The sequence below is a fragment of the Aspergillus homomorphus genome (assembly GCF_003184865.1).
Source record: "Aspergillus homomorphus CBS 101889 unplaced genomic scaffold BO97scaffold_48, whole genome shotgun sequence".
In the NCBI taxonomy this organism is placed as follows: Eukaryota; Fungi; Ascomycota; class Eurotiomycetes; order Eurotiales; family Aspergillaceae; genus Aspergillus; species Aspergillus homomorphus.
The window spans coordinates 44,766-68,109 of NW_020291934.1; the positions used below are offsets into that span (position 1 = coordinate 44,766).

The 23,344-nt window shown below is 47.9% G+C and overlaps 9 protein-coding genes across 9 annotated transcripts; 6 read left to right on the plus strand and 3 right to left on the minus strand.

Annotated features, from left to right (window-relative positions):
• Positions 1-141: 141 nt before the first annotated feature.
• BO97DRAFT_376572 (mitochondrial 54S ribosomal protein mL58) lies at positions 142-1,240 on the plus strand. The gene is made up of 2 exons (XM_025693026.1): positions 142-200; positions 288-1,240. Exon 2 carries the CDS (start codon positions 387-389, stop codon positions 993-995), a length of 609 nt encoding a protein of 202 aa, XP_025547577.1. The 5' UTR covers positions 142-200; positions 288-386; the 3' UTR covers positions 996-1,240.
• Positions 1,241-1,403: 163 nt separating this feature from the next.
• Positions 1,404-3,737, plus strand: BO97DRAFT_408340 (M20 family dipeptidase). Its single transcript, XM_025695835.1, has 6 exons — positions 1,404-1,611; positions 1,770-1,801; positions 1,862-1,929; positions 1,998-3,115; positions 3,175-3,605; positions 3,660-3,737. Exons 1-5 carry the CDS (start codon positions 1,580-1,582, stop codon positions 3,356-3,358), a joined length of 1,434 nt encoding a protein of 477 aa, XP_025547578.1. The 5' UTR covers positions 1,404-1,579; the 3' UTR covers positions 3,359-3,605; positions 3,660-3,737.
• Positions 3,738-4,669: 932 nt separating this feature from the next.
• BO97DRAFT_437638 (DNA repair protein SMC6) lies at positions 4,670-11,239 on the plus strand (the record flags this gene model as incomplete). Its single annotated transcript, XM_025697864.1, has 15 exons — positions 4,670-4,842; positions 4,890-5,409; positions 5,464-5,691; positions 5,748-6,307; position 6,359; positions 6,515-6,780; positions 6,832-7,488; positions 7,541-7,616; positions 7,698-7,772; positions 7,910-8,049; positions 8,106-8,154; positions 8,204-8,301; positions 9,653-9,725; positions 9,778-10,374; positions 10,559-11,239. 15 exons carry the CDS (start codon positions 4,670-4,672, stop codon positions 11,237-11,239), a joined length of 4,194 nt encoding a protein of 1,397 aa, XP_025547579.1.
• A 1,483-nt stretch (positions 11,240-12,722) lies between these two features.
• Positions 12,723-14,166, plus strand: BO97DRAFT_408344 (putative mitochondrial tricarboxylate transporter (Ctp)). Its single transcript, XM_025695836.1, has 8 exons — positions 12,723-12,790; positions 12,847-12,867; positions 12,925-13,056; positions 13,125-13,272; positions 13,365-13,622; positions 13,702-13,737; positions 13,799-13,948; positions 14,013-14,166. Exons 1-8 carry the CDS (start codon positions 12,730-12,732, stop codon positions 14,068-14,070), a joined length of 864 nt encoding a protein of 287 aa, XP_025547580.1. The 5' UTR covers positions 12,723-12,729; the 3' UTR covers positions 14,071-14,166.
• BO97DRAFT_408346 (putative mitochondrial translation release factor (RF-1)) lies at positions 14,110-15,645 on the minus strand. Its single transcript, XM_025695837.1, has 3 exons — positions 15,530-15,645; positions 15,286-15,464; positions 14,110-15,232 (listed from the first exon to the last, which is right to left on the minus strand). Exons 1-3 carry the CDS (start codon positions 15,627-15,629, stop codon positions 14,222-14,224), a joined length of 1,290 nt encoding a protein of 429 aa, XP_025547581.1. The 5' UTR covers positions 15,630-15,645; the 3' UTR covers positions 14,110-14,221.
• Positions 15,646-15,932: 287 nt separating this feature from the next.
• BO97DRAFT_408348 (DnaJ and TPR domain protein) lies at positions 15,933-17,900 on the plus strand. Its single transcript, XM_025695838.1, has 2 exons — positions 15,933-17,110; positions 17,167-17,900. Exons 1-2 carry the CDS (start codon positions 16,133-16,135, stop codon positions 17,752-17,754), a joined length of 1,566 nt encoding a protein of 521 aa, XP_025547582.1. The 5' UTR covers positions 15,933-16,132; the 3' UTR covers positions 17,755-17,900.
• A 144-nt stretch (positions 17,901-18,044) lies between these two features.
• Positions 18,045-18,902, minus strand: BO97DRAFT_354091 (protein-L-isoaspartate O-methyltransferase; the record flags this gene model as incomplete). Its single annotated transcript, XM_025692081.1, has 2 exons — positions 18,045-18,671; positions 18,801-18,902. The coding sequence occupies 2 exons, from the start codon at positions 18,900-18,902 to the stop codon at positions 18,045-18,047; spliced, it is 729 nt and encodes a 242-aa protein (XP_025547583.1).
• A 1,162-nt stretch (positions 18,903-20,064) lies between these two features.
• BO97DRAFT_398179 (uncharacterized protein) lies at positions 20,065-21,149 on the plus strand. The gene is made up of 2 exons (XM_025694176.1): positions 20,065-20,397; positions 20,466-21,149. The coding sequence occupies exons 1-2, from the start codon at positions 20,229-20,231 to the stop codon at positions 21,032-21,034; spliced, it is 738 nt and encodes a 245-aa protein (XP_025547584.1). The 5' UTR covers positions 20,065-20,228; the 3' UTR covers positions 21,035-21,149.
• Positions 21,150-21,274: 125 nt separating this feature from the next.
• Positions 21,275-23,281, minus strand: BO97DRAFT_354103 (putative dihydrolipoamide succinyltransferase; the record flags this gene model as incomplete). Its single annotated transcript, XM_025692082.1, has 11 exons — positions 21,275-21,319; positions 21,386-21,457; positions 21,516-21,583; positions 21,634-21,688; positions 21,750-21,809; positions 21,865-22,257; positions 22,336-22,683; positions 22,749-22,804; positions 22,854-22,925; positions 22,978-23,036; positions 23,097-23,281. The coding sequence occupies 11 exons, from the start codon at positions 23,279-23,281 to the stop codon at positions 21,275-21,277; spliced, it is 1,413 nt and encodes a 470-aa protein (XP_025547585.1).
• Between the last annotated feature and the right edge of the window lie 63 nt (positions 23,282-23,344).

Genomic DNA, 23,344 nt, shown 5'->3' on the forward strand with positions numbered 1-23,344 from the left:
AAGTTACGCAGCAGTACTGGACTGTAATCCTGAGGTTATGCACTGCATGCTCTATGTATGTATTATTATTAAGCTCATCACGGGACTTGCGGTTCAGAAAAGCTCAACCTTTCAGTTTCGTAAGTAAACTTATTGCTGCGGCTTGAGGACCTAAGTTTGCTCCATTACCCCCTGATCATGGTCTAGCTGAACCGCGAAGTGTATGTATCATGCAGTCATACTCTTGGTCTTCTTTAATTGAAGTCAAATTACACAAGAACGCGTGTTAACACTACCTTTCGCCATAGGTTTATTATCAAGCGATCATTCCCTCGCTCCTCACCCCATTGAAAATTTATTGTATCTTGTCAGCCTCACCAAGCGCGACACGGAAACCCAGGCCAACAATGGCTAGCACTCTTGCCACGGCAAAGAGGCCGTTACTCTCTCTGCCGTTTCTTTCACCCTCGTCATGCGAACTCATGCCTCTTACGTCTCGACGGAGCCAGTCCTCTTATAGACGTACAAAGCAACGTTTACGTGTGAAGCCTGATGCCTCCTTTGGACCTTCTATGACCCAAGTTCAAGGAGACCACATTGTCTATAACCCTCCTTCGAGCGCTCCATCAGTGTATCACACGCCAGCGAAGTTTCTTCCGAACGATGACATTCGGAGATCTCTGCGCACCGATGCTTCGGTCACCCACCGGAATTCCACCGATATTACTTCTCCAAACGAAACGCCTGGTTTAAAGAGATATCACCTGAACCCATCCGATGTACTAGAGATACGGAGACTTAGAACCAGTGACCCACTGACATGGAGTCGCTCCAAGTTGGCCAAGCGTTTTGATTGCTCACCACTCTTCATCTCGATGGTGTGCGGAGCTAGCCCAGAAAAGAAAGAAATGCAGAAGCAAGTTCTGGAGGCGGTGCAATCAAGATGGGGCACCAAGCGCCGGATGGCTAGAGAAGATCGGAAGTTGCGAAAGGAATCCTGGGGAAGGGACTGTTGATGACAATGCCCGAATTGGTTGCGCCAACATTCCTACAGTTTTTTCACATCCCAGGTCACCGAAACTCCGGTCGTTCTTTTCATCATGTCTGCTTCGAGTATGCGAAGTCTTTTGCCGCCCGTTCATTTATATCTGTCTTATTAGAAGCCCTTTATCCCTGTATAAATCTGTATTCTTTACCCCCGCCCCCAAATGAATCAATAATTATGGCGATAATAGTCGTAGCCGACTACCAAATGAATAACACCATGATCTTAAGGAGCTATTTTAGGGTCCTGTCGCTAGTTACGATTGCGCCTCGGGTCGTCGCTTATTCGCGGGAACTCCAGGCTCCTTCGCTGGTACGTACTTGTACTGTATGTCCATCAGGTGGTAATTGTTAATAATAATAATTCTGTCCTTCGTCCACGGCCCAAATGCCCCTCTTCATCCGTCGAATTGCAACGTCGCTTAGAGAGTACAGACCCTTTCTGTCATCTCCAATCCACAGCAAGGGACATTTGGCATCTCAAACTTTTTTTAAACCCAGAGTACGCCGTCTGTCATATCGTCAACCATATTACAAACATATCAGCGATTCAAAGATGGCACCGCAACTTGAGCCGTTTTTCAAACAGTGAGCCTATCTTCCAATTACCTCATCCTGCCCCTCCTTTGATGGTTCTCCCCTTTTGAAAGAATTTCACATTTGCTTCATCAGTCCTCGCTCCCCGCTACTAGTTTCATAAATACCTGGCTCTGACCGCATGCAAAATCACACATATATATATGTAGGGTCGACGACCTCTCCGGCTCTTTCATTGACAGTATGTTGGATGAGTTCTCGATCATCTTTAACTTATGATGTGTATTGACCTGATTGAAAGGGCTACGAAAGGCTGTTGCTATTCCTTCGATATCTGCGCAGGATGAGAACAGAAAAGATGTATTCAGGGTATACTTTTGCAAGCTCTTTATTAACTCACAACGAATCGCCGCTAATCCCCTCGTTTTGCACATCAGATGGCGCAGTTTCTTGCCTCCGAACTTGAAGCTCTGGGTGCCGAGGTAGAGCAACGACCTCTAGGCAAACAGCCCGGAAAGGAGCATCTTGACCTACCTCCTGTCGTAATTGCCCGGTATGGTAATGACAAGAACAAGCGGACCATTCTAGTTTATGGTCACTATGACGTGCAGCCCGCCTTGAAAGAAGATGGTTGGGCGACAGAACCCTTCGAATTGACTGTTGATGATCAGGGAAGGATGTTTGGACGTGGAAGCACTGACGACAAAGGTCCTGTCCTGGGCTGGCTGAACGTGATCGAAGCTCACAAGAAGGCGGGTGTGGACTTTCCCGTCAATCTCCTTTGCTGCTTCGAAGGCATGGAGGAATACGGCTCGGAAGGCTTGGAGGAGTTCATCCAAGCTGAAAGCAAGAAGTTTTTTAAAGATGCGGACGCCGTTTGCATCTCGGACAACTATTGGCTTGGTACCGAAAAGCCCTGTCTGACTTACGGTCTTCGCGGCTGTAACTATTACTCCGTCAGTGTCTCCGGCCCTGCCCAGGATTTGCACAGCGGGGTGTTTGGAGGTTCTGCCCATGAGCCGATGACTGACTTGGTTAATGTTCTCTCCAAACTTGTTGATCCTCAGGGAAATATCTTGATCCCTGGCATTATGGATCTCGTGGAGCCTTTGTCGGAAGATGAGAAATCCCTGTACCCCAATATTAGCTACACTATGGACAACCTTCATGAGTCTTTGGGCAGCGAGACGGGCATTCATTCTACCAAGGAAAGAACTCTCATGGCTCGATGGAGATATCCCTCTTTGTCTATCCATGGTATTGAGGGTGCTTATTCCGCTCCTGGAGCCAAGACCGTGATTCCAGCCAAGGTGATCGGCAAGTTCTCTATTAGAACAGTGCCAAATATGGAAAGCGAGGATGTGAACAAACTTGTGTTTGATCATATCAAGTCAGAATTTGCCAAGTTGAACAGCAAGAACAAGCTAGATGTTTGGCTCCAGCATGACGGAAAATGGTGGGTGGCCAGTCCGAAGCACTGGAACTTCACTGCTGCAAGCAAGGCTGTTAAACAGGTCTTTGGTGTTGAGCCCGACATGACTCGTGAAGGCGGCAGGTATGGAGAAATCTTGTATTAAGCTGCTTATTGTTCTCTAGAGGCTAACCAGTCGGTAGTATCCCCGTTACTTTGAACTTCGAGCAAGCCACTGGAAAGAATGTGTTGCTTCTGCCAATGGGCAGCTCCACTGATGCTGCTCATTCTGTGAATGAGAAGCTTGACAAACGGAACTACATTGAAGGAACCAAGTTACTAGGGGCTTATCTGCACTACGTTGCGGAGGAACCCATGAACCATTAGAGGCTTGCGCTACCTTATTATTGGCATCCTCAGTTTCAACGATAATCTGATTGCTTCGCTCTGGTGGAATTCTCGCATCACCCAACACAGGGGCAGGCATATGTTTCTCCTTTCATTTGTCCCCCTTTCCATAAAGAGAATGGCGCAGTACATACTGATTTAAGCTCTGATCCCTATCTAATCGTTCAACTCCCTCGCCATAATCCACCTAGCCATTGTCCACAAGTCATTCTAGCGTAAGCCTATGGTCAGCACATTTCCTTGGCTCAAATAAGCCCAATTGCCATGCTGAACAACCCAGGATCGAACGGAACGTTGTTGAACAGGCGGTACCTCCTTATGCGAGCGACACAGCTAATGAGCCAGCGGTATTATGAACATGATATGCGCGATATACCGTAGACAATTCTATAGCGCGCTACTGCGTTCTACCATTGGTTCTTGGAAGGAGAGTTACGTTGTATTTTTCCTAGTTGTGACTCGTGTAGTGCTTCGTTCCAATAATTAAATACCTAAAGAGTTGCCTAATGGGCTTAAGTGAACATTTACAAGGACCAAATTGGTAGTGGCTACCAATATCTCATGAATTTCGACGTCCTTCACAGTGGATCACGAATTGTGTGTGTGTTGCTGAAGGTATTTGCTTTCATCAAGCGAAGAAATTGGCGATGCATGATGCAAACATATGAAAGTCTACCTACCCTAACTGAACATTGAAAAACGCGCCACGCGACCACGCGCCTTATCTGCAGCCGATAAACCTCCGAACACGAAACAAAGGAAATGTGCTACTACCTCCACCTTTTGAAAGAAAAGGCAGCGGCGCTACTTTACGGCTTCTTTGTTACTCTTGAGTCGCTGCCACTCTCACCAAGTCTGGCTACTCTGCTTTATAACTTATCTCTCTACTCACTGCTGGTGTGATTGTCATACCAAGTTTTTCATGCTCAAGTCAATCCGCACTCGATGCCGGCAAGTAAACGCTCCCAGGCGTCCACTGCGGACTCGAATGAGGAAAGGGGGGTAACATCCTCTCCATCGGTATGTGAAATTGGGCATTCCCAGGCAATATACTGATTTGGTCAGCGAAAACGCTTTCGCGGAAACGACTCGTTCGGAACCGACGGAGTTACCGACGATGAGACTGAAGAGACAATGTCTCAATCTATCTCACAGGCACTTGACGATGACGAGGACGAACTTGAGCTGCGCGCGACACAAGTTATACAGGAGAAATATTCATTCGCTAGCGATGAACCGAACATGCCTGCTGAGCATGGGATTCTGGAGCGCGTTGAGTGCTATAATTTCATGTGCCACGATCATTTTTACATCGAACTCGGCCCCCTGATCAATTTTGTTGTTGGGAAGAACGGTTCAGGAAAGAGTGCAGTTCTCACCGCGATAACCCTCTGTTTAGGTGGTAAGGCTTCGGCCACCAACCGGGGGCAAAGTCTGAAAAGTTTTATCAAGGAAGGCAAGGAGTAGGTTTACCCAGCCGCTAATATGTATTGGATTCTAAGTTTCTCAGGAACGCGACCATCGTGGTGCGTATCAAAAACCAAGGTGATGGTGCTTACATGCCAGATGATTACGGTAAATCAATCATCATCGAGCGCTATTTCTCTAGGAATGGCACCAGTGGGTTCAAAATCAAGTCTGAAAGTGGCCGGATCATCTCTACCAAGAAGGCGGAGCTGGATTCCATTATCGACTATTTTACCCTGCAATTTGACAATCCAATGAATGTTCTTTCACAGGATATGGCTCGTCAATTTCTTAGTTCCTCTAGTCCTGGTGACAAATACAAATTCTTTGTGAAGGGAGTCCAACTGGAACAACTTGACCAAGACTACCGCCTGATCGAAGAATCTGGAGACCAAATCGAGGCAAAGCTAAAAAGCAGGGTGCAAGATATCACAATTTTGAAGAGTCGTCAGGACGCAGCCAAGCGGAAACTAGACATATCTGAACAACATGAGTCTCTACGCAATCGCATTCGAAGCATTCGAAACCAGATGGCCTGGGCTCAAGTAGAAGAACAAGAACGGGTAAGCACGCTCGGAATCTGAAGCGTATATGCTACATTATCTGAACAACGGCAGATTCAGGATTCGTTGAGAACGGAAATGGCCAGAGCAGACGAGGGTATAGCTGCTGCTGAAGCAGGTCTCGACAATTATGATCATCGCATACAGGAGACTGAGAGAGAAACCGAAGTTGCAACTGAATATGTTCGGCAGGCTACCTCCAAGCTCGAGAACTGTCAGAGAGATAAGGAGGAGATCAAGTCAAGAATGGATGGCCAATTGACTGAACGCCATGATTTACAGGCAGGCCAACGTCACACGCATCAATTCACGTCAGGGTCTCTAACACATGCGCACAGGCTGAACAACGCAAAATCAGAGAGTATCTAAAGGCTGCGGAGGCTAGAATAACTGAAACTCGGAAGAAGCTTGCAGATGAGCACCAGCGCTTAGCGGATATGAGTGGGCAAAATTTCACCAGAAAGCAAGAGGAACTTGAGCGAGCGAAAGCTGACGCAGATGATGCCCGTGCTCGATGTAAGGAACATGAAGCTGAGAGAAACCGCTTATATGAGAGAATAGGTGAGGCTGAAAAGGAGGTAAAACTCGCTGCTGCCCCTCTTAATAAAATCAGGACCGACATTGAGCAAGCACAATCGGTTTTACAAAACTTGAACAGAGAGGGCGGTGCGAGAAACTCTGGCTTCCACGAAAGAATGCCAGCTCTCACCAGAGCCATTCAACAAGAAGAATCTTTCAGCAGAAAGCCTGTGGGTCCGATTGGGCATTTCGTCAGCTTGATGAAGCCAGAATGGTCCTCTATCTTGGAGAATTCGTTCGGCACAACACTCAGCAGCTTCATTGTGACCACGAAAAGGGACATGAACATTTTGTCAGACATTATGCAGAGAACCAACTGGTGAGAGACCCCGAAATCCTCGCATGACTCCCATAATCCTAACAACAAAAGTGTGTGCCCGATATTCATAGGGAGCGACGGCCATATTGATACTTCAGAACACGAACCAGACTCCGCTTACGACACAGCCTTGCGGGTACTTCAGGTGAGAACATTCGCCAGGTAACCACTCTAAGTGAGGCAAGTGTTATAACGCTGACTTGTTAGATCGACAATGATCTGGTCCGCCGACAACTAATCATCAATCATGGGATTGAACAGATGCTACTGATAGAAAACCTGGAAGAGGCATCCTCTGTTCTTTTTGATGGGCAAAGACCTCAAAATGTGAAGAGATGTTATTGCATCGACCCCACCAACAGGCGACGAGGGTTTCATCTTTCTTACAGCCGTACTGGCGAGCCCAGCCAAACGCCAGTGCCAGCCTACAATGGGAGTCCCCGAATGAAATCCGACCTTGCCTCACAGATCAGGTACGCATAGCGCGGCTACTGATGGAGAACCAAGCACTGACCTTCAAACAGTATGCAGAAAGAGATACTTGCAGATTTAAGGAAAACCCTCAGTGATCAAGAGCAGTTACTTCGATCCGCTCGGTCTAATCTCGAAAGCTGTAAACAAGTGCGTGTGAGACATGACAGAAAAAGTAGCGAACTACGTGTCGCAGTACAGAGAGCGGAGGATCTTATTGAGGAACTCACCGAGGCAGTCGACAAAGAGGCTGTGGGAGACGGACACCTTGATGTGCTTCGAACTACCTTGGCAGAAGCTGAAGAAGAGAAACGCTTGAACGAAGGGTCCCTGAACGACGGCATTGAGGCAATGGACGCCATGATGAGAACACTCAAGGCGACTAAACAAGAACTTTCGGCCAAACTGAAAGAGGTTTCCGCTATGGATGAAGAGCTCAAGCTGGCTCAAAACGAAGCACAAATGACCATGGATAATCACCGAAGATCAATTCGCGAGAAGAACACGGCAATCGAACGTATCAATGATATCAAACAAGACAGAGCACAAATACATCAGAGACTGCAAGAGATCGCTGCACGCATTGTTGACTTCAGCGAGAAAGCCAGTTTAGTCTCACCGCGAGTTGCAATAGCTGAGGGTGAAACAGCTACCAGTCTGGACAAGAAGCTCGATAGGCTTCATACAGATCTTAAGCGCTATAATCAAGAGTACTTATACACGACCATGATCTCGATAAACAAGTTACTGACATAGCTCTAGGCTAGGAGCAAGTCGCGAGGAACTCGCAGCCCAGGCCTCGAAGGCTAAAGAGAACTATGAACGGGCTTTGAAACAAGTTGATGAATTCCAAACACTGGCTGAAGTACTATAAGCACGCCATCGTAACCAGAAGCCCTAGCTAACTGCATTTGCCCAGGTCCTAAAAACAACCCTCGATCATCGCAAGAAACGCTGGCGGATTTTCAGGTCGCATATATCCTCGCGCGCGAAGGCACAATTCACATATCTCTTGAGCGAGAGGAGCTTTCGAGGTCGACTGTTGACAGATCACGAGGGGAAGCTATTAGATCTACAAGTATGTGGTTCGAAGTCCTATCGTGGCTGATCTGCGCTGATAGTGCTCCCTAGGTTGAGCCTGACATTACGAAAGACAGTATAGGCCGTGGTGCAAAGACTCTTTCGGGTGGTGAGAAATCATTCTCCCAGGTATGCCTGCTTTTGGCACTGTGGGAGGCTATGGGGTCCCCAATCCGATGCTTGGACGAGTTGTACGTCTCTTGAAATCCAACCGTATGATCCGCTCCTGATAACCTGGGCCTTTTAGTGATGTGTACATGGATCATATCAATAGGAAAATGGCCATTGACATGCTAGTATGATAACCACCCAACTTCGGTGAATGCTTGCTAATTGTTGACATAGATGCTCGCGGCGAGGCGGTCAATTGGTCGGCAGTTCATACTGATAACGCCCGGATCCAGGGCCGAGATAAGCCTGGCGCCAGATGTTCGCGTGAAGGAGTAAGTCATTGGTTTTGCAAAAGTTGGTCGATAGTAGCAGCTAACTTCATCGATCTAGGTTGGCAGAACCCGAACGAGGTCAAACAAGGTTGGCTTTCTAGACGTACAAGGTAGCTTTTACAGTAAGATCTTATCCAACAGTGGTGACAGTCATTATCTCAGGAGATAATTTGCTACTACTCCCTTTTCCATGTACGCTCCTGTCACTCTAGTGGGTTCTCTCCGAGTGTAGGCACTTTGAGAGCAAATGTGGATGTAGTAGAAGCTCTTGCCATGGCGAATTTCAACTCTGTGGTTGGGTCATACCATTTCCGTGTCCGCCTTCCACCACATATGAAATGTGAAATGTGAAACGGTAGAGAGCTGAAGACGACTGAGTAGTGAACACCACAGATAGTCCATCCGCAGACGGTGAAGGTGGCGGCGAGAATCTGCTCAGCCATATTTATGTAAAGCAAATGCGTACCTACTGGTCATGTAATGGAGCCTGAAATCTGGAATATGGCTGCCCTTCCCATCAAGGTCACATCCACCCCTCAAATTCTCTCCGCATTCCTTCTAGGCGGTACAAGTCGTCAACTCAATATCTTACACCTGCTCAACTATAACCAATTGAAGCTCTTGGAGACACTTGCCAACCTTTTGATGCGTTATCAGTGGCGTGCTGAGGGCATTCATCTTGGTTGAACTGGAACTTACCTACTAGGTAGGTATCAGAGGTAAGTTACCGAATCGGGCTCTTGAGGCTCGGCCCGTTTTGGGACTACGCCCAAATCGGCCCACAAGCACTTCGTCCACGGTCTCCAAGCCCTCCGAACAATTCAACTGCCAACAGACATACCTGATCTGAATTATCACCTTACTCATTCTACTTTTCTACAGCGAACCATCTGACCCGCCTTTCTGAATCTCTGTCGGAAGTCATCACTTTATCGAGCTCATCACACTTCGATCCATCGCAACAGAAAATATCATTTGCGAGTAGTGGCTGTGTCATATCCTTCCTTTCATCACCACGCCCATCAAAACACAGTCTCCCTGGCTTAAAGCGATACAACGACATAGCTTATCATTGTCATCAGCAGAAGCCTCTTTGTCTTACATCAGTCCTCGAAAGTTGAATCGTTTACACGAAAGCTTCCTACCCAATCACCGGCATCCGGCAGTATTGGGCCACCTGTGTACCAAGAAAGAAGCAAGACATTATCACTCCCGAGTCATAATTATCCTTGAATAACTGATCAACATGACCGACGCGCTAGCCTCACAAATGAAAAGTACAACACTAGGGTATGTCGGTCGCTTCTCCAAGAAACGGATTCGAGTTGACCATATTCTCAAACCCTACCAGTGATGCGAACTCAGATGCGAAGTGGAAGGAACAATTAAATGTTCCTGCTAAGGATGCAAGACCACAAACTGAGGTTTGTCTCTCAAGGATCAGCTCTGGTCCGTCGTCATCTGACATGCGTCCAGGATGTGACTGCTACCAAAGGCTTAGAGTTCGAAGATTTTTACATCAAACGTGAACTTATGATGGGCATCTTCGAAGCTGGTTTTGAGAAACCGTCTCCCATTCAAGAAGAAACGATACCTGTCGCCCTCACCGGTCGAGACATCTTAGCGCGGGCCAAAAATGGCACGGGCAAAACAGCTGCTTTTGTCATACCAACCCTAGAACGCATCAATCCCAAAAGCACGAAAACCCAGGCTCTTATTCTGGTTCCTACAAGAGAATTGGCACTTCAGACTTCCCACGTCTGTAAGACTCTGGGGAAACATCTTGGCATCAACGTTATGGTCACTACAGGCGGGACAGGGTTGATGGATGACATCATCAGACTAAACGACGCTGTCCATATTCTCGTCGGAACGCCTGGAAGAGTGTTGGACTTAGCGAGCAAAGGCGTTGCTGACCTCTCTGAATGTCCGACATTTGTAATGGACGAGGCTGACAAATTGCTGTCTCCTGAATTCACTCCGGTCATTGAACAGCTGTTGTCCTTCCACCCAAAGGATCGTCAAGTGATGCTCTTCAGTGCCACATTTCCACTGATTGTAAAGTCTTTCAAGGTATGCACATTATGTCTTACCTTCATTCCAGGGGATACGGCTGACTTATCTTCAGGACAAACACATGCGCAATCCTTATGAGATTAATCTCATGGACGAGCTTACCCTACGAGGAATCACACAATACTATGCATTTGTAGAGGAGAAACAGAAAGTTCATTGTTTGAACACTCTGTTCTCAAAGTTACAGATCAACCAGTCAATTATCTTCTGCAATTCCACCAATCGCGTGGAATTGCTCGCAAAGAAGATCACCGAGTTGGGATACTCATGTTTCTATTCACACGCAAGGATGCTTCAACAACATCGAAACCGAGTATTCCATGACTTTCGCAACGGCGTCTGCCGCAATCTCGTCTGCTCTGATTTGTTGACTCGTGGGATTGATATCCAAGCCGTCAACGTTGTCATCAATTTTGATTTCCCCAAGAATGCTGAAACTTATCTTCATCGGATTGGCCGGTCAGGTCGCTTCGGACATCTTGGACTTGCTATCAATCTCATTAACTGGGATGATCGCTTCAACTTGTATAAAATTGAGCAGGAATTAGGAACGGAGATCCAACCTATCCCGCAAAACATTGACAAGAAACTTTACGTTTACGACTCCCCAGACACTATTCCGCGCCCTATCGCGAACCCGTCACAACCCCTGATTGCTGCCGCCGCAGCGAATGCTACCACCGCAGATCGTCGTCCTGTTCATCATGCGAACGGTGGGCATTATCAATTTCACCGTGGACGAGGTTCATACCGCGGGGGTCGGGGACAAGGCCAACGTCGCAGTATTCATAACGACGCAAAGCAGTTCAGCTCTTCTCAAGGCCAAACAAGCGGCAAACCTCATACTACGCCGGTGTCATAAACCACCCGCTACCGGTGCAACGAGCGCTTCGTCGGCCTTTCTCCTTCACGTCTAAACTCCATTGCTTTTTTGCTGTTCTTCTGTCATGTCCTTTCTCTTCATATCTTCGCTCATTATTGGTTGTTGTTCGTTTATTTTACGATGGTTATTGGTAACCTTGACTCACAGATTCATTTCTGGGCGCCTTCTGGTGTCCGGTTATTCTTTGAACTTTGTGTTTTACATGATTGGTCTTTGCAACTCGATTTCGAATATGCAGGACATTTATGTTTGTATCATACTTATTTTGCCTGTCTTCTCTAGTGTGTATTCGTTTCCACTTACTACATGTCCCTTATTTGCCCCTTGATTGAATGGGTCAGATCCATCCTATGGCTCTTTCTACTTGTACATATGTCCCCCCGGGATTGCATTGGAGGTCTACTGAGATTATTACGGCGTTCGGTGGGCATGTTGCGAGGGTATCATGCTTCGGGCGTTGCTTGGAGGTGGGGTTGGGGTGTTCGGCTAACATACAGGTACTCGGCGGCTGGGTTTATACCAAGCTGCGACGAATTTCGCCATTACCACATTCTGAGCTCATGGTGAAATCTACCACACGCCACAACACCAGCCATCTTCCCTGGTGTCATAGCATGCATACGGCTATACCATCCTGCGTTTGCATCCCTGGCGCCAACGGCGAAAGCTTTTGCGGATCTTTGTGTGTTCTTATTTCCTAAGACTCGTTTTGGGTCTCTTTACCTGACAATAGTTTCGAGGCTGCCCTTATAGTCGGCCCGAACAAAGATGGATTTGTCGAGAAGAAAGTTGTGGTGAGAAGGGTACCGCGTGCATATCCTGAGAATAAAGCAAAAATTGAAGTTGAAAAAAAAAAAAAAGAAGAAAAGATGGAAAGAGAAAAAAAGAGAGAAAAGAAGGAACATAGCGCTAGGGGAAGAGAAGGGAAAGAGAGGCCCGGGTTACGGAGTTCAAGGTATGCGGAGAAGAGCAGTTGAGGGCTGACGGAGGAGGCGGGAGCGGAGGAATTCAGGCGCGGAGAGGACGGGGTGGGGGTGTTTAGCGATGTTCGCAAGGTGAGAAGAATTCAACGGAGCGGGAACGACGGAAACAGAAAAGATGAAAAAAGGCCTGGGGTACGCTAGATGCTATAGCTGGCCATTCGGATATGTGTAGCATCTAGTCAAATGTCAACTCGATCTCCTAGGCTTACCAAACATCGCAGACAGTAGGCCGGAAGCTCTGCACGGTTTGCTCTTGCGGAATCCCGTATTATTAGTACTACTGGGAAATTAAACTTATAGTTAACTGACTTGGCTAGGATCGAGCTCTGACTCAGGACTCAACAACGTACCACCTGGACTCCATAGGCTACTGGGCTTGTACCTAGTGAAATAGCTCCGTCAATGGCGACTGCTGAGAAAGATCACCGGCCGAAGGTTTGCTCAAGCTCAAGGGGCTTACTCATGAGAACACGATCCCTAACTATTATGAAGCCCAGTAGTTTGCGATCCATCATTGCGGGCTCTACCGCGGGTGCCGTCGAGATCGGTAACACCTCTCTACACTCATCTCATCTCCGTTTACACAATGCTAAATAGCATCAGCTATCACATATCCAGCAGAATGTATGCGTTACATCTAGTTTCTGATTCATCCATCTCAATGGCTAATCGGTTCTGTAGTCGCAAAGACCCGGACACAACTCAACCGCAGACTCCCCGACGCAAAGAAACTACCATGGCCGCCGTTCGGTTCACAATGGTATGCCGGGTGCACAACCCTCATCATCGGAAACTCTCTTAAAGCAGGAATTCGTGAGTAATCCTGTCTGTGAACTGAATTGTGGTCATCTTTTAAGACTGATGCGGCGTCTTTGTGAAAGGTTTCGTTGCCTTTGACTGGTTGAAATCACTTCTGCAGGATGAGAATGGCAAGATTTCGGGGCCCCGAACGGTCATTGCGGGTTTCGGGGCGGGATTTACTGAGTCTCTTTTGGCGGTCACACCATTCGAGAGTATCAAAACGCAATTGTTCGTTGAGCCCTGTTCTCCGGTTATCCCATTATCTTGAGCCACTACCGGTTGGTTAAATGCACAGAACTGATGCCCTGTGGCGTTGACAGAATCGACGATCGGAAGTCTCAAAAGCCCCGAATGCGAGGATTCTTGCATGGGAGCAAGATTATTTATCAAGAAAGAGGCGTTCGAGGATTTTTCCAAGGGTTTGTTCCGACAACTGCACGCCAGGCTGCCAATTCAGCGACACGCTTCTCAAGCTATACTATGTTGAAACAGATGGCCCAAGGCTGGGTTGCCCCTGGAGAGAAGCTAGGAACCGTGAGCACCTTTGCGATCGGTGGGATGGCCGGTCTCATCACGGTGTAAGCCTGCCGTGCCCCTCTTTAAATAAAGCCGGCCAGTGCTTTTGTCTAGGAGGGATACTAATACCTGCACCTTCAGTTACGTTACGCAACCTCTTGATACTGTCAAGACAAGGTCTGTATTCTATATTCAAGTCTGAGATATGCTGAGGGACCGCATACTAACACAAAAGTAGAATGCAATCCCTAGAAGCCAGTAAAAACTATAAGAACAGTTTTGTCTGCGCGGCACGAATCTTCAAGGACGAGGGCATTTTGACCTTCTGGTCAGGCGCCGTTCCACGTCTGGCAAGGCTTATCATGAGCGGCGGTATAGTTTTCACTATGTATGTACTAGATTGAGCCGCAATTACTGCAATCCACCCGAACAGCATGCTAATGACCGAACAGGTACGAGAAGACAATGGAGGCATTTGACACCTTCGACCCAGAAAGGCGGTATCTCTAATATATTTGCTGAATTTGGATGATATGTGCAAATCCAAGGTCCATGTATGCGCAGTTGCAGTGTGGAGATTTCGAATGGAGCTGCTAAAGTCAGAGTACACAGCATAGTGGCCATGCCACCGAATAGATTCATAGTCCTACTCCCATGTCTCCTAGGCACGTCGCTGTACCTCATCCTTGGCTGATGCTTCAGCCGCCATGACTGCAATCTCGCGATCAACGAGCCATGTCCGCACACTATCCATGACGGACTCTAGTCCCTGGCCACCAGCTAGAACGTCATCTACGTTGTGCACAGTGTGCCCGCTACGATGGTCTGTGCAGCGATTCTGTCCGTAATTGTATGTGCGAACCTTATCGCCTCGGCCCATCCGGGCGACGCCGCCCATAGCTCCTCTCCTGAGCGCAACCAGTTCCTGTTCCCGAGCCTCTCGCCTCTGTTCGGCCAGTTTCGCACGCAATACCTGCCAGGCCTTCTTTCGATTGGAATGCTGCGATCGTGAATCTTGCATCGAGACTACGATACCGGTCGGTATGTGAGTAAGACGGATAGCAGATTCGGTCTTGTTCACATGCTGTCCGCCAGCACCACTAGCTCGCATCTTCTCCGTGCGAACTTCTTGTGGGTCAATGTAATAGTCGCTATTGGGGTCATCGAACCCATTTGTTCCTTCGGTGTCATTTCCTGTGTCCGGGAAGCTAGGGAGAACCATCACACTCACAGCACTAGTGTGAGTTCGGCCCTTGGCTTCCGTGGCTGGGACTCTCTGAACCCTATGCACGCCTGACTCGGTTCTCATTGTGTCGTAGGCACCATCCGCTTCTATTTCCAGGACCGCTTCGCTCAATCGGTCCTCTGCAGAGCCTTCTCCGCCCTCTTTCTTGATGATGGTACAACGAAAGCCCAGGCGAGAGCAGAAGGCAATATACATTCTCAACAACTCAAAAGCAAACAGGCCTGCCTCATCCCCACCTGCCCCAGGCCGAATTTCAAGCAGGCATGGGAGCTCTGCAAAAGGATGGCGAGGAATGAGTGCCTTTTTGAGACTCTCTGCTATAGTGGGCAGCACGTGCTTGCTAGTTTCTAGGTCTTCAACGGCCAATGACTTCAGTTCTGTATCCGTTTCTGGGTCATCTAGCAAGGACTGTAGCTCAGATATGGACTGCAAAACGGTCAGCGAGGTAGTTCGACGTGAGAATTCAATAGTCCACATGCTTTGTTTGCATTATCCCACTCCTTGAGAGTACCTGCAACCTGTGCTATCTCCCCGATTCGCTTTGCGACCTTAGGATTGAAGGAATCGGCCAATTGCGTTGTGAGCGCGGCATGTTCGCCGGCCAGAGAGCGTGCGCGTGAGAGAAGGGCTGGAGAGAGGCCTGGAGAGAGATCTGCGACTGTTGGTTTGTGCATGAGTTCATGGCATCTCGCTAATATAACACTGGTGGAGAAACAAACAGACCTGTCTTCAAGGTCCGACGTTGTGGAAGAATGCATTGGTTAAGAGAGGCCCTAAAAGACCGCACCAGACACCGAGAGCAGACCCACGGTATGACAGTCATTTCCTAGGTCTCGGAAGAGATCAGATATCACCCAAAAGAGCCCTCCCTGCAATATGCACACTTGTTGGTAGAATTTGCTTCTTGAGCCTTAAACCACGGCCGATTTCCGCGGTCTCTGCTGTCACGTGTTGGCTGGGCTGGGTCCATGTCAGATGTTATTACAGTGAAGAACGCGACCATACCGGTATCGATCGGCATTTTGACCGAGATCAAGGCAAAAGGCGTCTGATTCAAATTTACTGCATGTACAATGTCGTAAAGGCCAGACTGGAAGATTGGGACTTACTGTATCGCAACACCCATCTCTAACAATAAATCGACGCAGTCAATGCTGACGGTTATCAACTTTCTTGAAAATATGTAACTTGCTCTCCAACCATTAGAAAGGCCATTCTCGTCCGCCTGCAACTCGTCTTTTTACTGTACTAATATGCTATTATTGTTCTAACCTTCCACCTTTCACCCATTCAGTACTTGTTGATTGATGTCTCTCTTTTCACATGATGTTCGTCTCTCTAGGATACCTTACGGTCTCCCTGGCCTTCCTATCAGTCGGCCATGGCTTGCAAACATCTTCGATATCCCCCGATACCCCGCTTTCATCTCTAATCTCGTCCGCAAAAACACATCTTGCTGAGGGATCGTCCAGGGAGGCTTTACAGTACTTCGATGCAGCTATCTCGAGGGACCCGACGAACTACCTAGTCCTGTTCCAGAGAGGCGCAGCCTACCTTTCGCTGGGCAAGAACTCTCAGGCATTGGCCGACTTTGATCGGGTCTTGCAATTGAGGCCAGGCTTCGAGAGCGCCCTCCTGCAGCGGTCCCGCCTCAGGGCTAAGTCTGCCGACTGGACAGGTGCCTTTGAGGATTTGAGCATGGCTAATAAGGGTTTGTCTTCCGAATTCAGGGAGCTTGAGGAGGCGCGCGAGTCTGCGCTGTTGGCGCAAGAAGCAGAAAAGCTTGGTTCCTGGGATACGTGCGTTGGTCAAGCGAATATAGCCCTTGGCAAAGCAAGCATGTCCCTTAGTCTTCGACAAACTCGAGCTCATTGCCGGTTTGAGCGAGGCGAAATAGAGGAGGGTCTTAGTGACCTCGCACTCATCTCCCAGATATCCCCAGGCTCGTTGGAACCTCACTTGCAAATCTCATCCATGTTGTTCTACTCCCTTGGAGACTATGACCGCGGGATCTCTCAGGTCCGCAAGTGTTTACACTCAGACCCCGACTCAAAAACATGCAATAGTCTATACCGCCGGGAAAAAAAGCTTCTAAAACAATTACAGAAGCTAGACACCGTGACGAATTCTAGAAAGTTCAACAATGTTGTCAACTTGCTGGTGGGTGTCGGTGATGATGGTGGTTTACTGGATGATGTGCAGAGCGATGTGGAACAGGCGAAAAATTCAGGATACATTCACCCTGCTGCTCCCAATCGTCTTTATGCCTCATTGGTCGAACGAACCTGTGAGGCTTACCAGGAGGTTTGCCATTGCCGTTTTCCGTTTTGTCTGACTATTCGCTAATATCTCTGATTCAGACGCAGATGCGCAAACGAGCAGCCTCCTACTGCTCTCAAGCTTTGGAATTGAATCCATCGTCCTTGGCGGGCCTTCTGTACCACGGTCAAATAGCTATCGATGAAGACCGTTTCGAGGATGCAATCAGTATACTGAACAAAGCAAAGGAGCATCATTCCAGTTCCAAGAAGGTCCAGGACCTTTTACAGAGAGCCCACATTCTTCAGAAACGCTCTAAGCAAAAGGACTACTACAAGATTCTTGGCGTTGCGCGTGATGCCGATGAGCGTACTATCAAACGTGCATATCGTCAATTGACAAAGCAACATCACCCCGACAAAGTCATTTCTCGGGGGGTTTCCAAGGAAGAGGCTGAAAAAAGGATGGCTGCTATAAACGAGGCCTACGAGGTTCTATCAGATCACGAGCTAAGAGGGCGTTATGATAGCGGCGATGACCCCAACGATCCCGAGTCACAAAGGGGCGGACCATTCCAGTCTGGGCCATTTGGTGGCGGTCAACAGTTCTTCTTCCAACAAGGCGGTCCCCAATTTAAATTTTCTGGGCAGGGTTTTAATTTTCCGGGTGGTGGCTTTCCTTTCCGTTGACAATTATCAGGTGTGTTTGGTATACCTGAAACTAGGCGCCACGCTGCTCCAAACACTGTCTTAGTAATGTATGTGGCTACTTTCCTTCTATTGAAGGCATTACCCGGCTTGTACCCCGAAATAAAATGACTTGCTGTATTTTTCTGGCATACTTTCAAGGTAATTATGAGCCCGTTGTTGGAGCCATGAGTTGGCAGTACAAAACATACCCACCGCACTTTATTGGAAACTTCGGCCAGATTGTATGATCCATGTCGTCGTGGCAGGAGACCTTGCCAGGCGAACGCCAATCATTTTTCCGGGCGATCGGTTAGAGGAACATAGCTGACTTGGAAGATCTTCTCTTTGCTGACGGACCCGTTTGCCTTCTTGTCAACAACCCATATGTACTGTCCGCCACCCAGCCCAAGGCGGCCTGTACTTTCATGTTCGCTCTCCATGTCAACCGGGATAAACATTCGCCCTGGGGCGCGAAGCTGCTCGACCAGAACAGGATGTAGCCGTTCGGCAGCTGCACCGACATGTATAGCATCATACGGTGCTCCTTCAGGCCATCCCAAGCGACCATCAGAAGTGATAAATCTCACCCTCCCTGTCTCGAGATACTTACGGCCCTGTTCAGATTTGCTCATGTTATCATGAGCCAGGTTGACAAGCTCTGGTATGTGGTCAATACCAATGACTTGGCCGTCTCTTTGGTTACCAGCTGACGAGTCAGTGACAAGGTTGGCAAATACATGGGTTAAGTAACCTGAGCCGGATCCGATGTCCAAGACGTGCGAGCCAGGCTTAAGATAGTCGATGAGGTGTTCACATGCATGGCCGTGCATATGAGGTGCAGAGATCGTCGCAGCGTGTCCGATAGGCTGTGGTGAGTCCGAGTATGGTCTTGAGGGTGCATAGTGGGCCCGATCAACCTTACATCTGTCAGACTTCCGTCTTCAAGTTCGCTCGATTTATGGACTGTTGGATGGCTTCTTATGACTGCGCTGTTTGACCGGGTCTTTAATCCCGGAGGCTAAGATCGGGGGCAAGGGGGTGCTCACGCCTTTCATAGCAATTTTCACCCTTTCGCTCTTGATTAGGCCAGTTTTGTATAGATTCTCAACTAACTCATTGTTGGTCGATCCAGAGCAGTACCACGCCATTGAGAACAGCTTCCGGCGGACGAGATGCGTGCAGTGTGTACTTGTAGGAGGAATCCCACCAATCATATAAGCCGATGTATACTCGCTGGGTACCGCAATAGCAAAATGATAGCCAGATATGTAACTTAGATTCACTGATTGACAGAAGCTAATGTGATGGGGAAGCTAGTTGCTGTTGGGCTAAGTCAAATCTGGTGGAATCTCCACTTAAGTAGTCACTGGGACAGTTACGTGTATGACATCATTCAATGCCATGGATCACATGGTCAACTGAATGATAGATACCTTAACGGCGGCTTGAAGCTTCAACTCTGCGTCTACTAGCACACGTTCTTGGCTGAGCTTCGATTGGATATGGGCATCGTTTAGGTTATTGTATGTAATGCTTGGTCGGGCACCGCCTATGTTCTATACCGAAATACGAAGAGGCACCGGTGAAAGAAATATAAATATTCTATATATACTACGGTGTACCTCGAATATTAGTTTGGCGGCCGTATGCGCTGGGTCAACGGCCGGACTTCAACTAGCAACAGTACCTAGCCAGCAAAATTAATACCCAGTGACATTCCCAAGCCCCCCAGAGAAGCGGTTTTTTACTGAGTATTATCAGACTAACATCGAACTGCCTCGGTGACGGAGGAGGTATAGGATCCTCACCTAGTATTAGTCAGCACGCATAACCTACGAGTTAGTTAACGTATTCGGCAAGCGAGTGGCGCGTGTAAGCGGGCGACGCGGTCCTGTATTCCATATTAAACCACCCTTTTTTAAACTCAGATTTCTCAATCAATTCTTGTTGATATTCAAAAAAATCTCAAAAATAATCTTCAATATCTAGCTATATCTGAATTATACTAGAACTGTTATCCAATATAACTTAATTATCTCAATACATATGTAATTTTGGTATTTTATATAATGTTTTGATAAATCTTGAATTCTTAATTCAGATTCTTTCAAAAAGTATAGGAATATATAAGGATTGTACTTAAGATTTATATATCTAAGTCTTAATTATCTAAGTATCTTTATTGTTGAGATATTCAGCTTTATAAAATTACTATTTTATATGGAATACAGCACCGCGCCGCCCGCTTACACGCGCCACTCGCTTGCCGAATATGTTAGTTACTCTGTCAATCATGTACTAATCAATTAACAACATTTCGGGATTCATTTTCTGTATCCAAGGTACCGCAGCAGTCATATCCATTGACACGGTTGGCTTGAGAGTCATTCACGTGGCCGGTCGCACAACTCGGAGTGGCCATGCAACCAGCAGAGTGGACACCATAAAAGTTGACTGCTTTCTGATATGTACCCATGGACCGTGAAGAAGCTGACCCCAATACCCAAAGAGAGGTTGATGTCCTCATATTGGATTATCTCCTCTGCACGGCAATCGAGCTACTCATATGCCACGGAAGAGCACGGATTGAAGGACAGAGGCAAGACTATCAGGATATCGATTGGTACATCAGCACAGTTGAAAGTATGTATTATCCTATTTCTATTGCTGGCACCCCTTTCGAAAAACCGACGACGCTAATGCTAATCCAGCAATCAGAACAGTATTGTTAGACCCGGATATCCTATCGAATGACATATGCACCAAAGATCGACTCTTAAAATTCACAGTGACATTTTGTCAGCGGTATGATTTCTTACAGAACCGCGACCCAGAGGCAACGGCTATGACACTACTGGTCAACTTTCTCGCGCTATGTGAGGGAGCAGAGAGCCTCCCAGCACTTAGAGATGCTATATTCGCCCATTTGATCATGGAAGCCGCTTCGGAGGAGCTGGCGGCAACCGACAGTCAGCCAATTCCAGAATACGATGAGTGTATCCACCGCGTGCACGAGGCCATAGGCCAAACTTTGCAGTCAAAAGGAAAACGAGACTACCTGAAATACTTTCAGCCGTCATGCGATCTTCCGCTGGAGGTGCACATACAATCCATGTCGAATAAATTGCCCACGGCCCAGCTTGTATCTGCAGTATTCGACTTCCTGATTGACTTGATGAAGTCGCTAAATCCACCAGTACTTTTGCAGCTCGAAAGAGGGAAACTCGACGGACTCACTCGTGAAGAGACCAGGCGGCTAAAAGACAAAATAGGAATCTGATGGCCGAAATCCGGGGACTCGTACAAATCAAACCTGGAGATCGGTGACAGGAACCACGAGAGTGGCTGGAATTATCGGCTTTATACATGGAGAAAACACAGAAATTAATGTTGATGAATGATTTCTAAAATGGATCCATACAAAACGTTATTCTACACGCCAAGATATCAGGAACGGGTGGGAACGGCAGTGTTCCGTGAGGCTCCGCTGTTAATCGGTTCAAGTGTCGTAGCAGGTGATTCAGCCCAGTAGCATGCGACGGGGGTCTTCGATATATTCCTTGACCTGAAAGTAAATGAATAATATGATTAGCTTCTGACCAGAAGATAGGCCTAAGATCCGATGACTAACCTTAACAAGGAATGTAACAGCCTCCCGGCCATCCAAGAGTCGGTGGTCGTAGGTCAGAGCAAGATACATCATCTAATTCAGTCATCAGTTGAAGCAAAAGACAGCCGGCAAGGATGTAGCAGCAGCTTACAGGACGTATCTCGATTTTACCGTTGACAGCAACTGGCTTGTCCTTGATGGCATGGAGTCCAAGAACGGCTTGGACAGGTTAGTCAATATACAACAAAGCAACTTCAGGCGGAACTTACCCGTCTGTGGAAGATTAATGATAGGCGTGCCCATGAGAGAACCAAAAACACCACCCTGATAATTAGAGCAAGATGTCAGTGAGAACACTTGTGAGGACGCGCATATCAGTACTTACGTTGCTGATGGTGAAAGAGCCTCCGGCCATATCCTCAATCGTCAACTTGTTGTCACGGGCCTAGAAGCAGGATTTATGTCAGATTGCAGAAGCTTCGCCAGCTTAGATGACTGACCTTCTTGCCAAGGTCTGCAATGGACTTTTCGATGCCAACAAGATCCATAGTCTCCGCGTTGCGGACGACCGGCGTAACAAGGCCCTTTTCAGTGGCGACGGCTACACTGATATCAACGTAGTCACGATAAACAATGGTGTCACCGCCGTTTGGTCCTTCGATAGATGCATTGACAGCGGGGACGTCTTTCATGGCCAGGACGCATGCACGAGAGAAGGCGCTCATGAATCCGAGCTTGACACCCGTCTTCTTCAGCACATCATCTTTATAAAGTTTCCTGAACTCCATGAGTGACGACATGTCGACCTCGTTGAAGGTGGTGAGAGAGGCCGCCGTGTTCTGTGATTGCTTCAAGCGCTCGGCGATTCTCAGTCTCATTCTGTTCATCTTGACCTGTGAATAGTATACCATGTTAGCGGTACCGAGGCAGGGCATTACATATTAATCAGGTACTCAAGGATGGAAACGAACCCTCCGCTCCTCGCGGCCTCCGATGCTGGGCTTGCTGTCTTCAGCGGCCTGTGGCTTTGATGCAGTGGGTTGCGACTTCTTGGGCTCACTGTCTTTGGCGGCAGGCTTCTCAGAAGCGGGCGCTTTCGTTGACTCAGACGTCTTTGGTTGCTCTGGCTCCGAGGCCGTAGGTTTCTCGGGGCTTGCTGGTTCTGCGGGCTTCTGAGATGCCTCCTCCTCTTTCTTGCCTTCAGGAGCATCTCCCAGTTCCAACCTGACAAGGTCCTGACCAACCGTAACGGTGTCTTCTTCGCTCACCAGGAACTCCTTAATCGTGCCAGACTCAGGAGCATTGACGGAGACGTCGATCTAGAACAAATTAGTCACTGCTCATCAGTAGAAACCGTCAAGTCTACGGTCAAGGAGGTTCCTACCTTATCAGTTTCAATTGTCGCAAGCTCCTCGTCCCGTTCAACATAATCTCCAACCTCTTATGATATTGTCAGCTGCGTATGGTAGCATAATGGAGAGAATCTCACGTTTCGAAAACTGCTTTAAGGTGCCCTCGGTGATAGACTCGGCCATCTGCGGGACTTTGACAACGGTGTCCGCTATAAGTAACGCAGTTAGTGTAGTTGGCAGACAACGGGGTGTTATAACTACCATAGGTTCTAACTTGATGGGCTCCAAAGGGAGCGGCGACAAGAGGGCTGTAGGTGAATCTTTTGAGCTTCTCTGGGTCGTTTGTGGCTACCCAAGCCATATCAGTAGGGAGGACTTACCTCAAACCGTTGAACCGTTGCAGACCGGAGTTTAGCCGGCCGGCCATTTTCACATTTTTTTGGAGCGCATTTGAAGTGAAACCCCTGGAGCGACCGAGTGAAGCAGTGCGGCAAACCTGAGCACTTCGAGGCAAACTTCTCAGGTGTTGCCCAGGCAGACGATGGAAAGGTAGTCGAGAAGCCATGGTGACCCGATCGTGGGAGGAACAGATAAGCAAGATTGAAGTAATCAGTAGCAGCAATCAGAT

Excerpts from the sequence above, each read along its gene's own strand:
- BO97DRAFT_376572 (XM_025693026.1), top strand. The coding sequence starts at position 387 with ATGGCTAGCACTCTTGCCACGGCAAAGAGGCCGTTACTCTCTCTGCCG.
- BO97DRAFT_408340 (XM_025695835.1), top strand. The coding sequence starts at position 1,580 with ATGGCACCGCAACTTGAGCCGTTTTTCAAACA. Across the intron at positions 1,802-1,861 it reads CTCCGGCTCTTTCATTGACA|GGCTACGAAAGGCTGTTGCT; the intron begins GTATGTTGGATG and ends CCTGATTGAAAG. Across the intron at positions 1,930-1,997 it reads ACAGAAAAGATGTATTCAGG|ATGGCGCAGTTTCTTGCCTC; the intron begins GTATACTTTTGC and ends TTTGCACATCAG.
- BO97DRAFT_408344 (XM_025695836.1), top strand. The coding sequence starts at position 12,730 with ATGAAGCCCAGTAGTTTGCGATCCATCATTGCGGGCTCTACCGCGGGT. Across the intron at positions 12,791-12,846 it reads CGCGGGTGCCGTCGAGATCG|CTATCACATATCCAGCAGAA; the intron begins GTAACACCTCTC and ends AAATAGCATCAG. Across the intron at positions 13,273-13,364 it reads GAGAGTATCAAAACGCAATT|AATCGACGATCGGAAGTCTC; the intron begins GTTCGTTGAGCC and ends TGGCGTTGACAG.
- BO97DRAFT_408346 (XM_025695837.1), bottom strand. The coding sequence starts at position 15,629 with ATGACTGTCATACCGTGGGTCTGCTCTCGGTGTCTGGTGCGGTCTTTT. Across the intron at positions 15,465-15,529 it reads ACGTCGGACCTTGAAGACAG|TCGCAGATCTCTCTCCAGGC; the intron begins GTCTGTTTGTTT and ends ACAAACCAACAG. Across the intron at positions 15,233-15,285 it reads AGTGGGATAATGCAAACAAA|TCCATATCTGAGCTACAGTC; the intron begins GCATGTGGACTA and ends ACCGTTTTGCAG.
- BO97DRAFT_408348 (XM_025695838.1), top strand. The coding sequence starts at position 16,133 with ATGTTCGTCTCTCTAGGATACCTTACGGTCTCCCTGGCCTTCCTATCA. Across the intron at positions 17,111-17,166 it reads CCTGTGAGGCTTACCAGGAG|ACGCAGATGCGCAAACGAGC; the intron begins GTTTGCCATTGC and ends TCTCTGATTCAG.
- BO97DRAFT_398179 (XM_025694176.1), top strand. The coding sequence starts at position 20,229 with ATGGACCGTGAAGAAGCTGACCCCAATACCCAAAGAGAGGTTGATGTC. Across the intron at positions 20,398-20,465 it reads GTACATCAGCACAGTTGAAA|CAATCAGAACAGTATTGTTA; the intron begins GTATGTATTATC and ends ATGCTAATCCAG.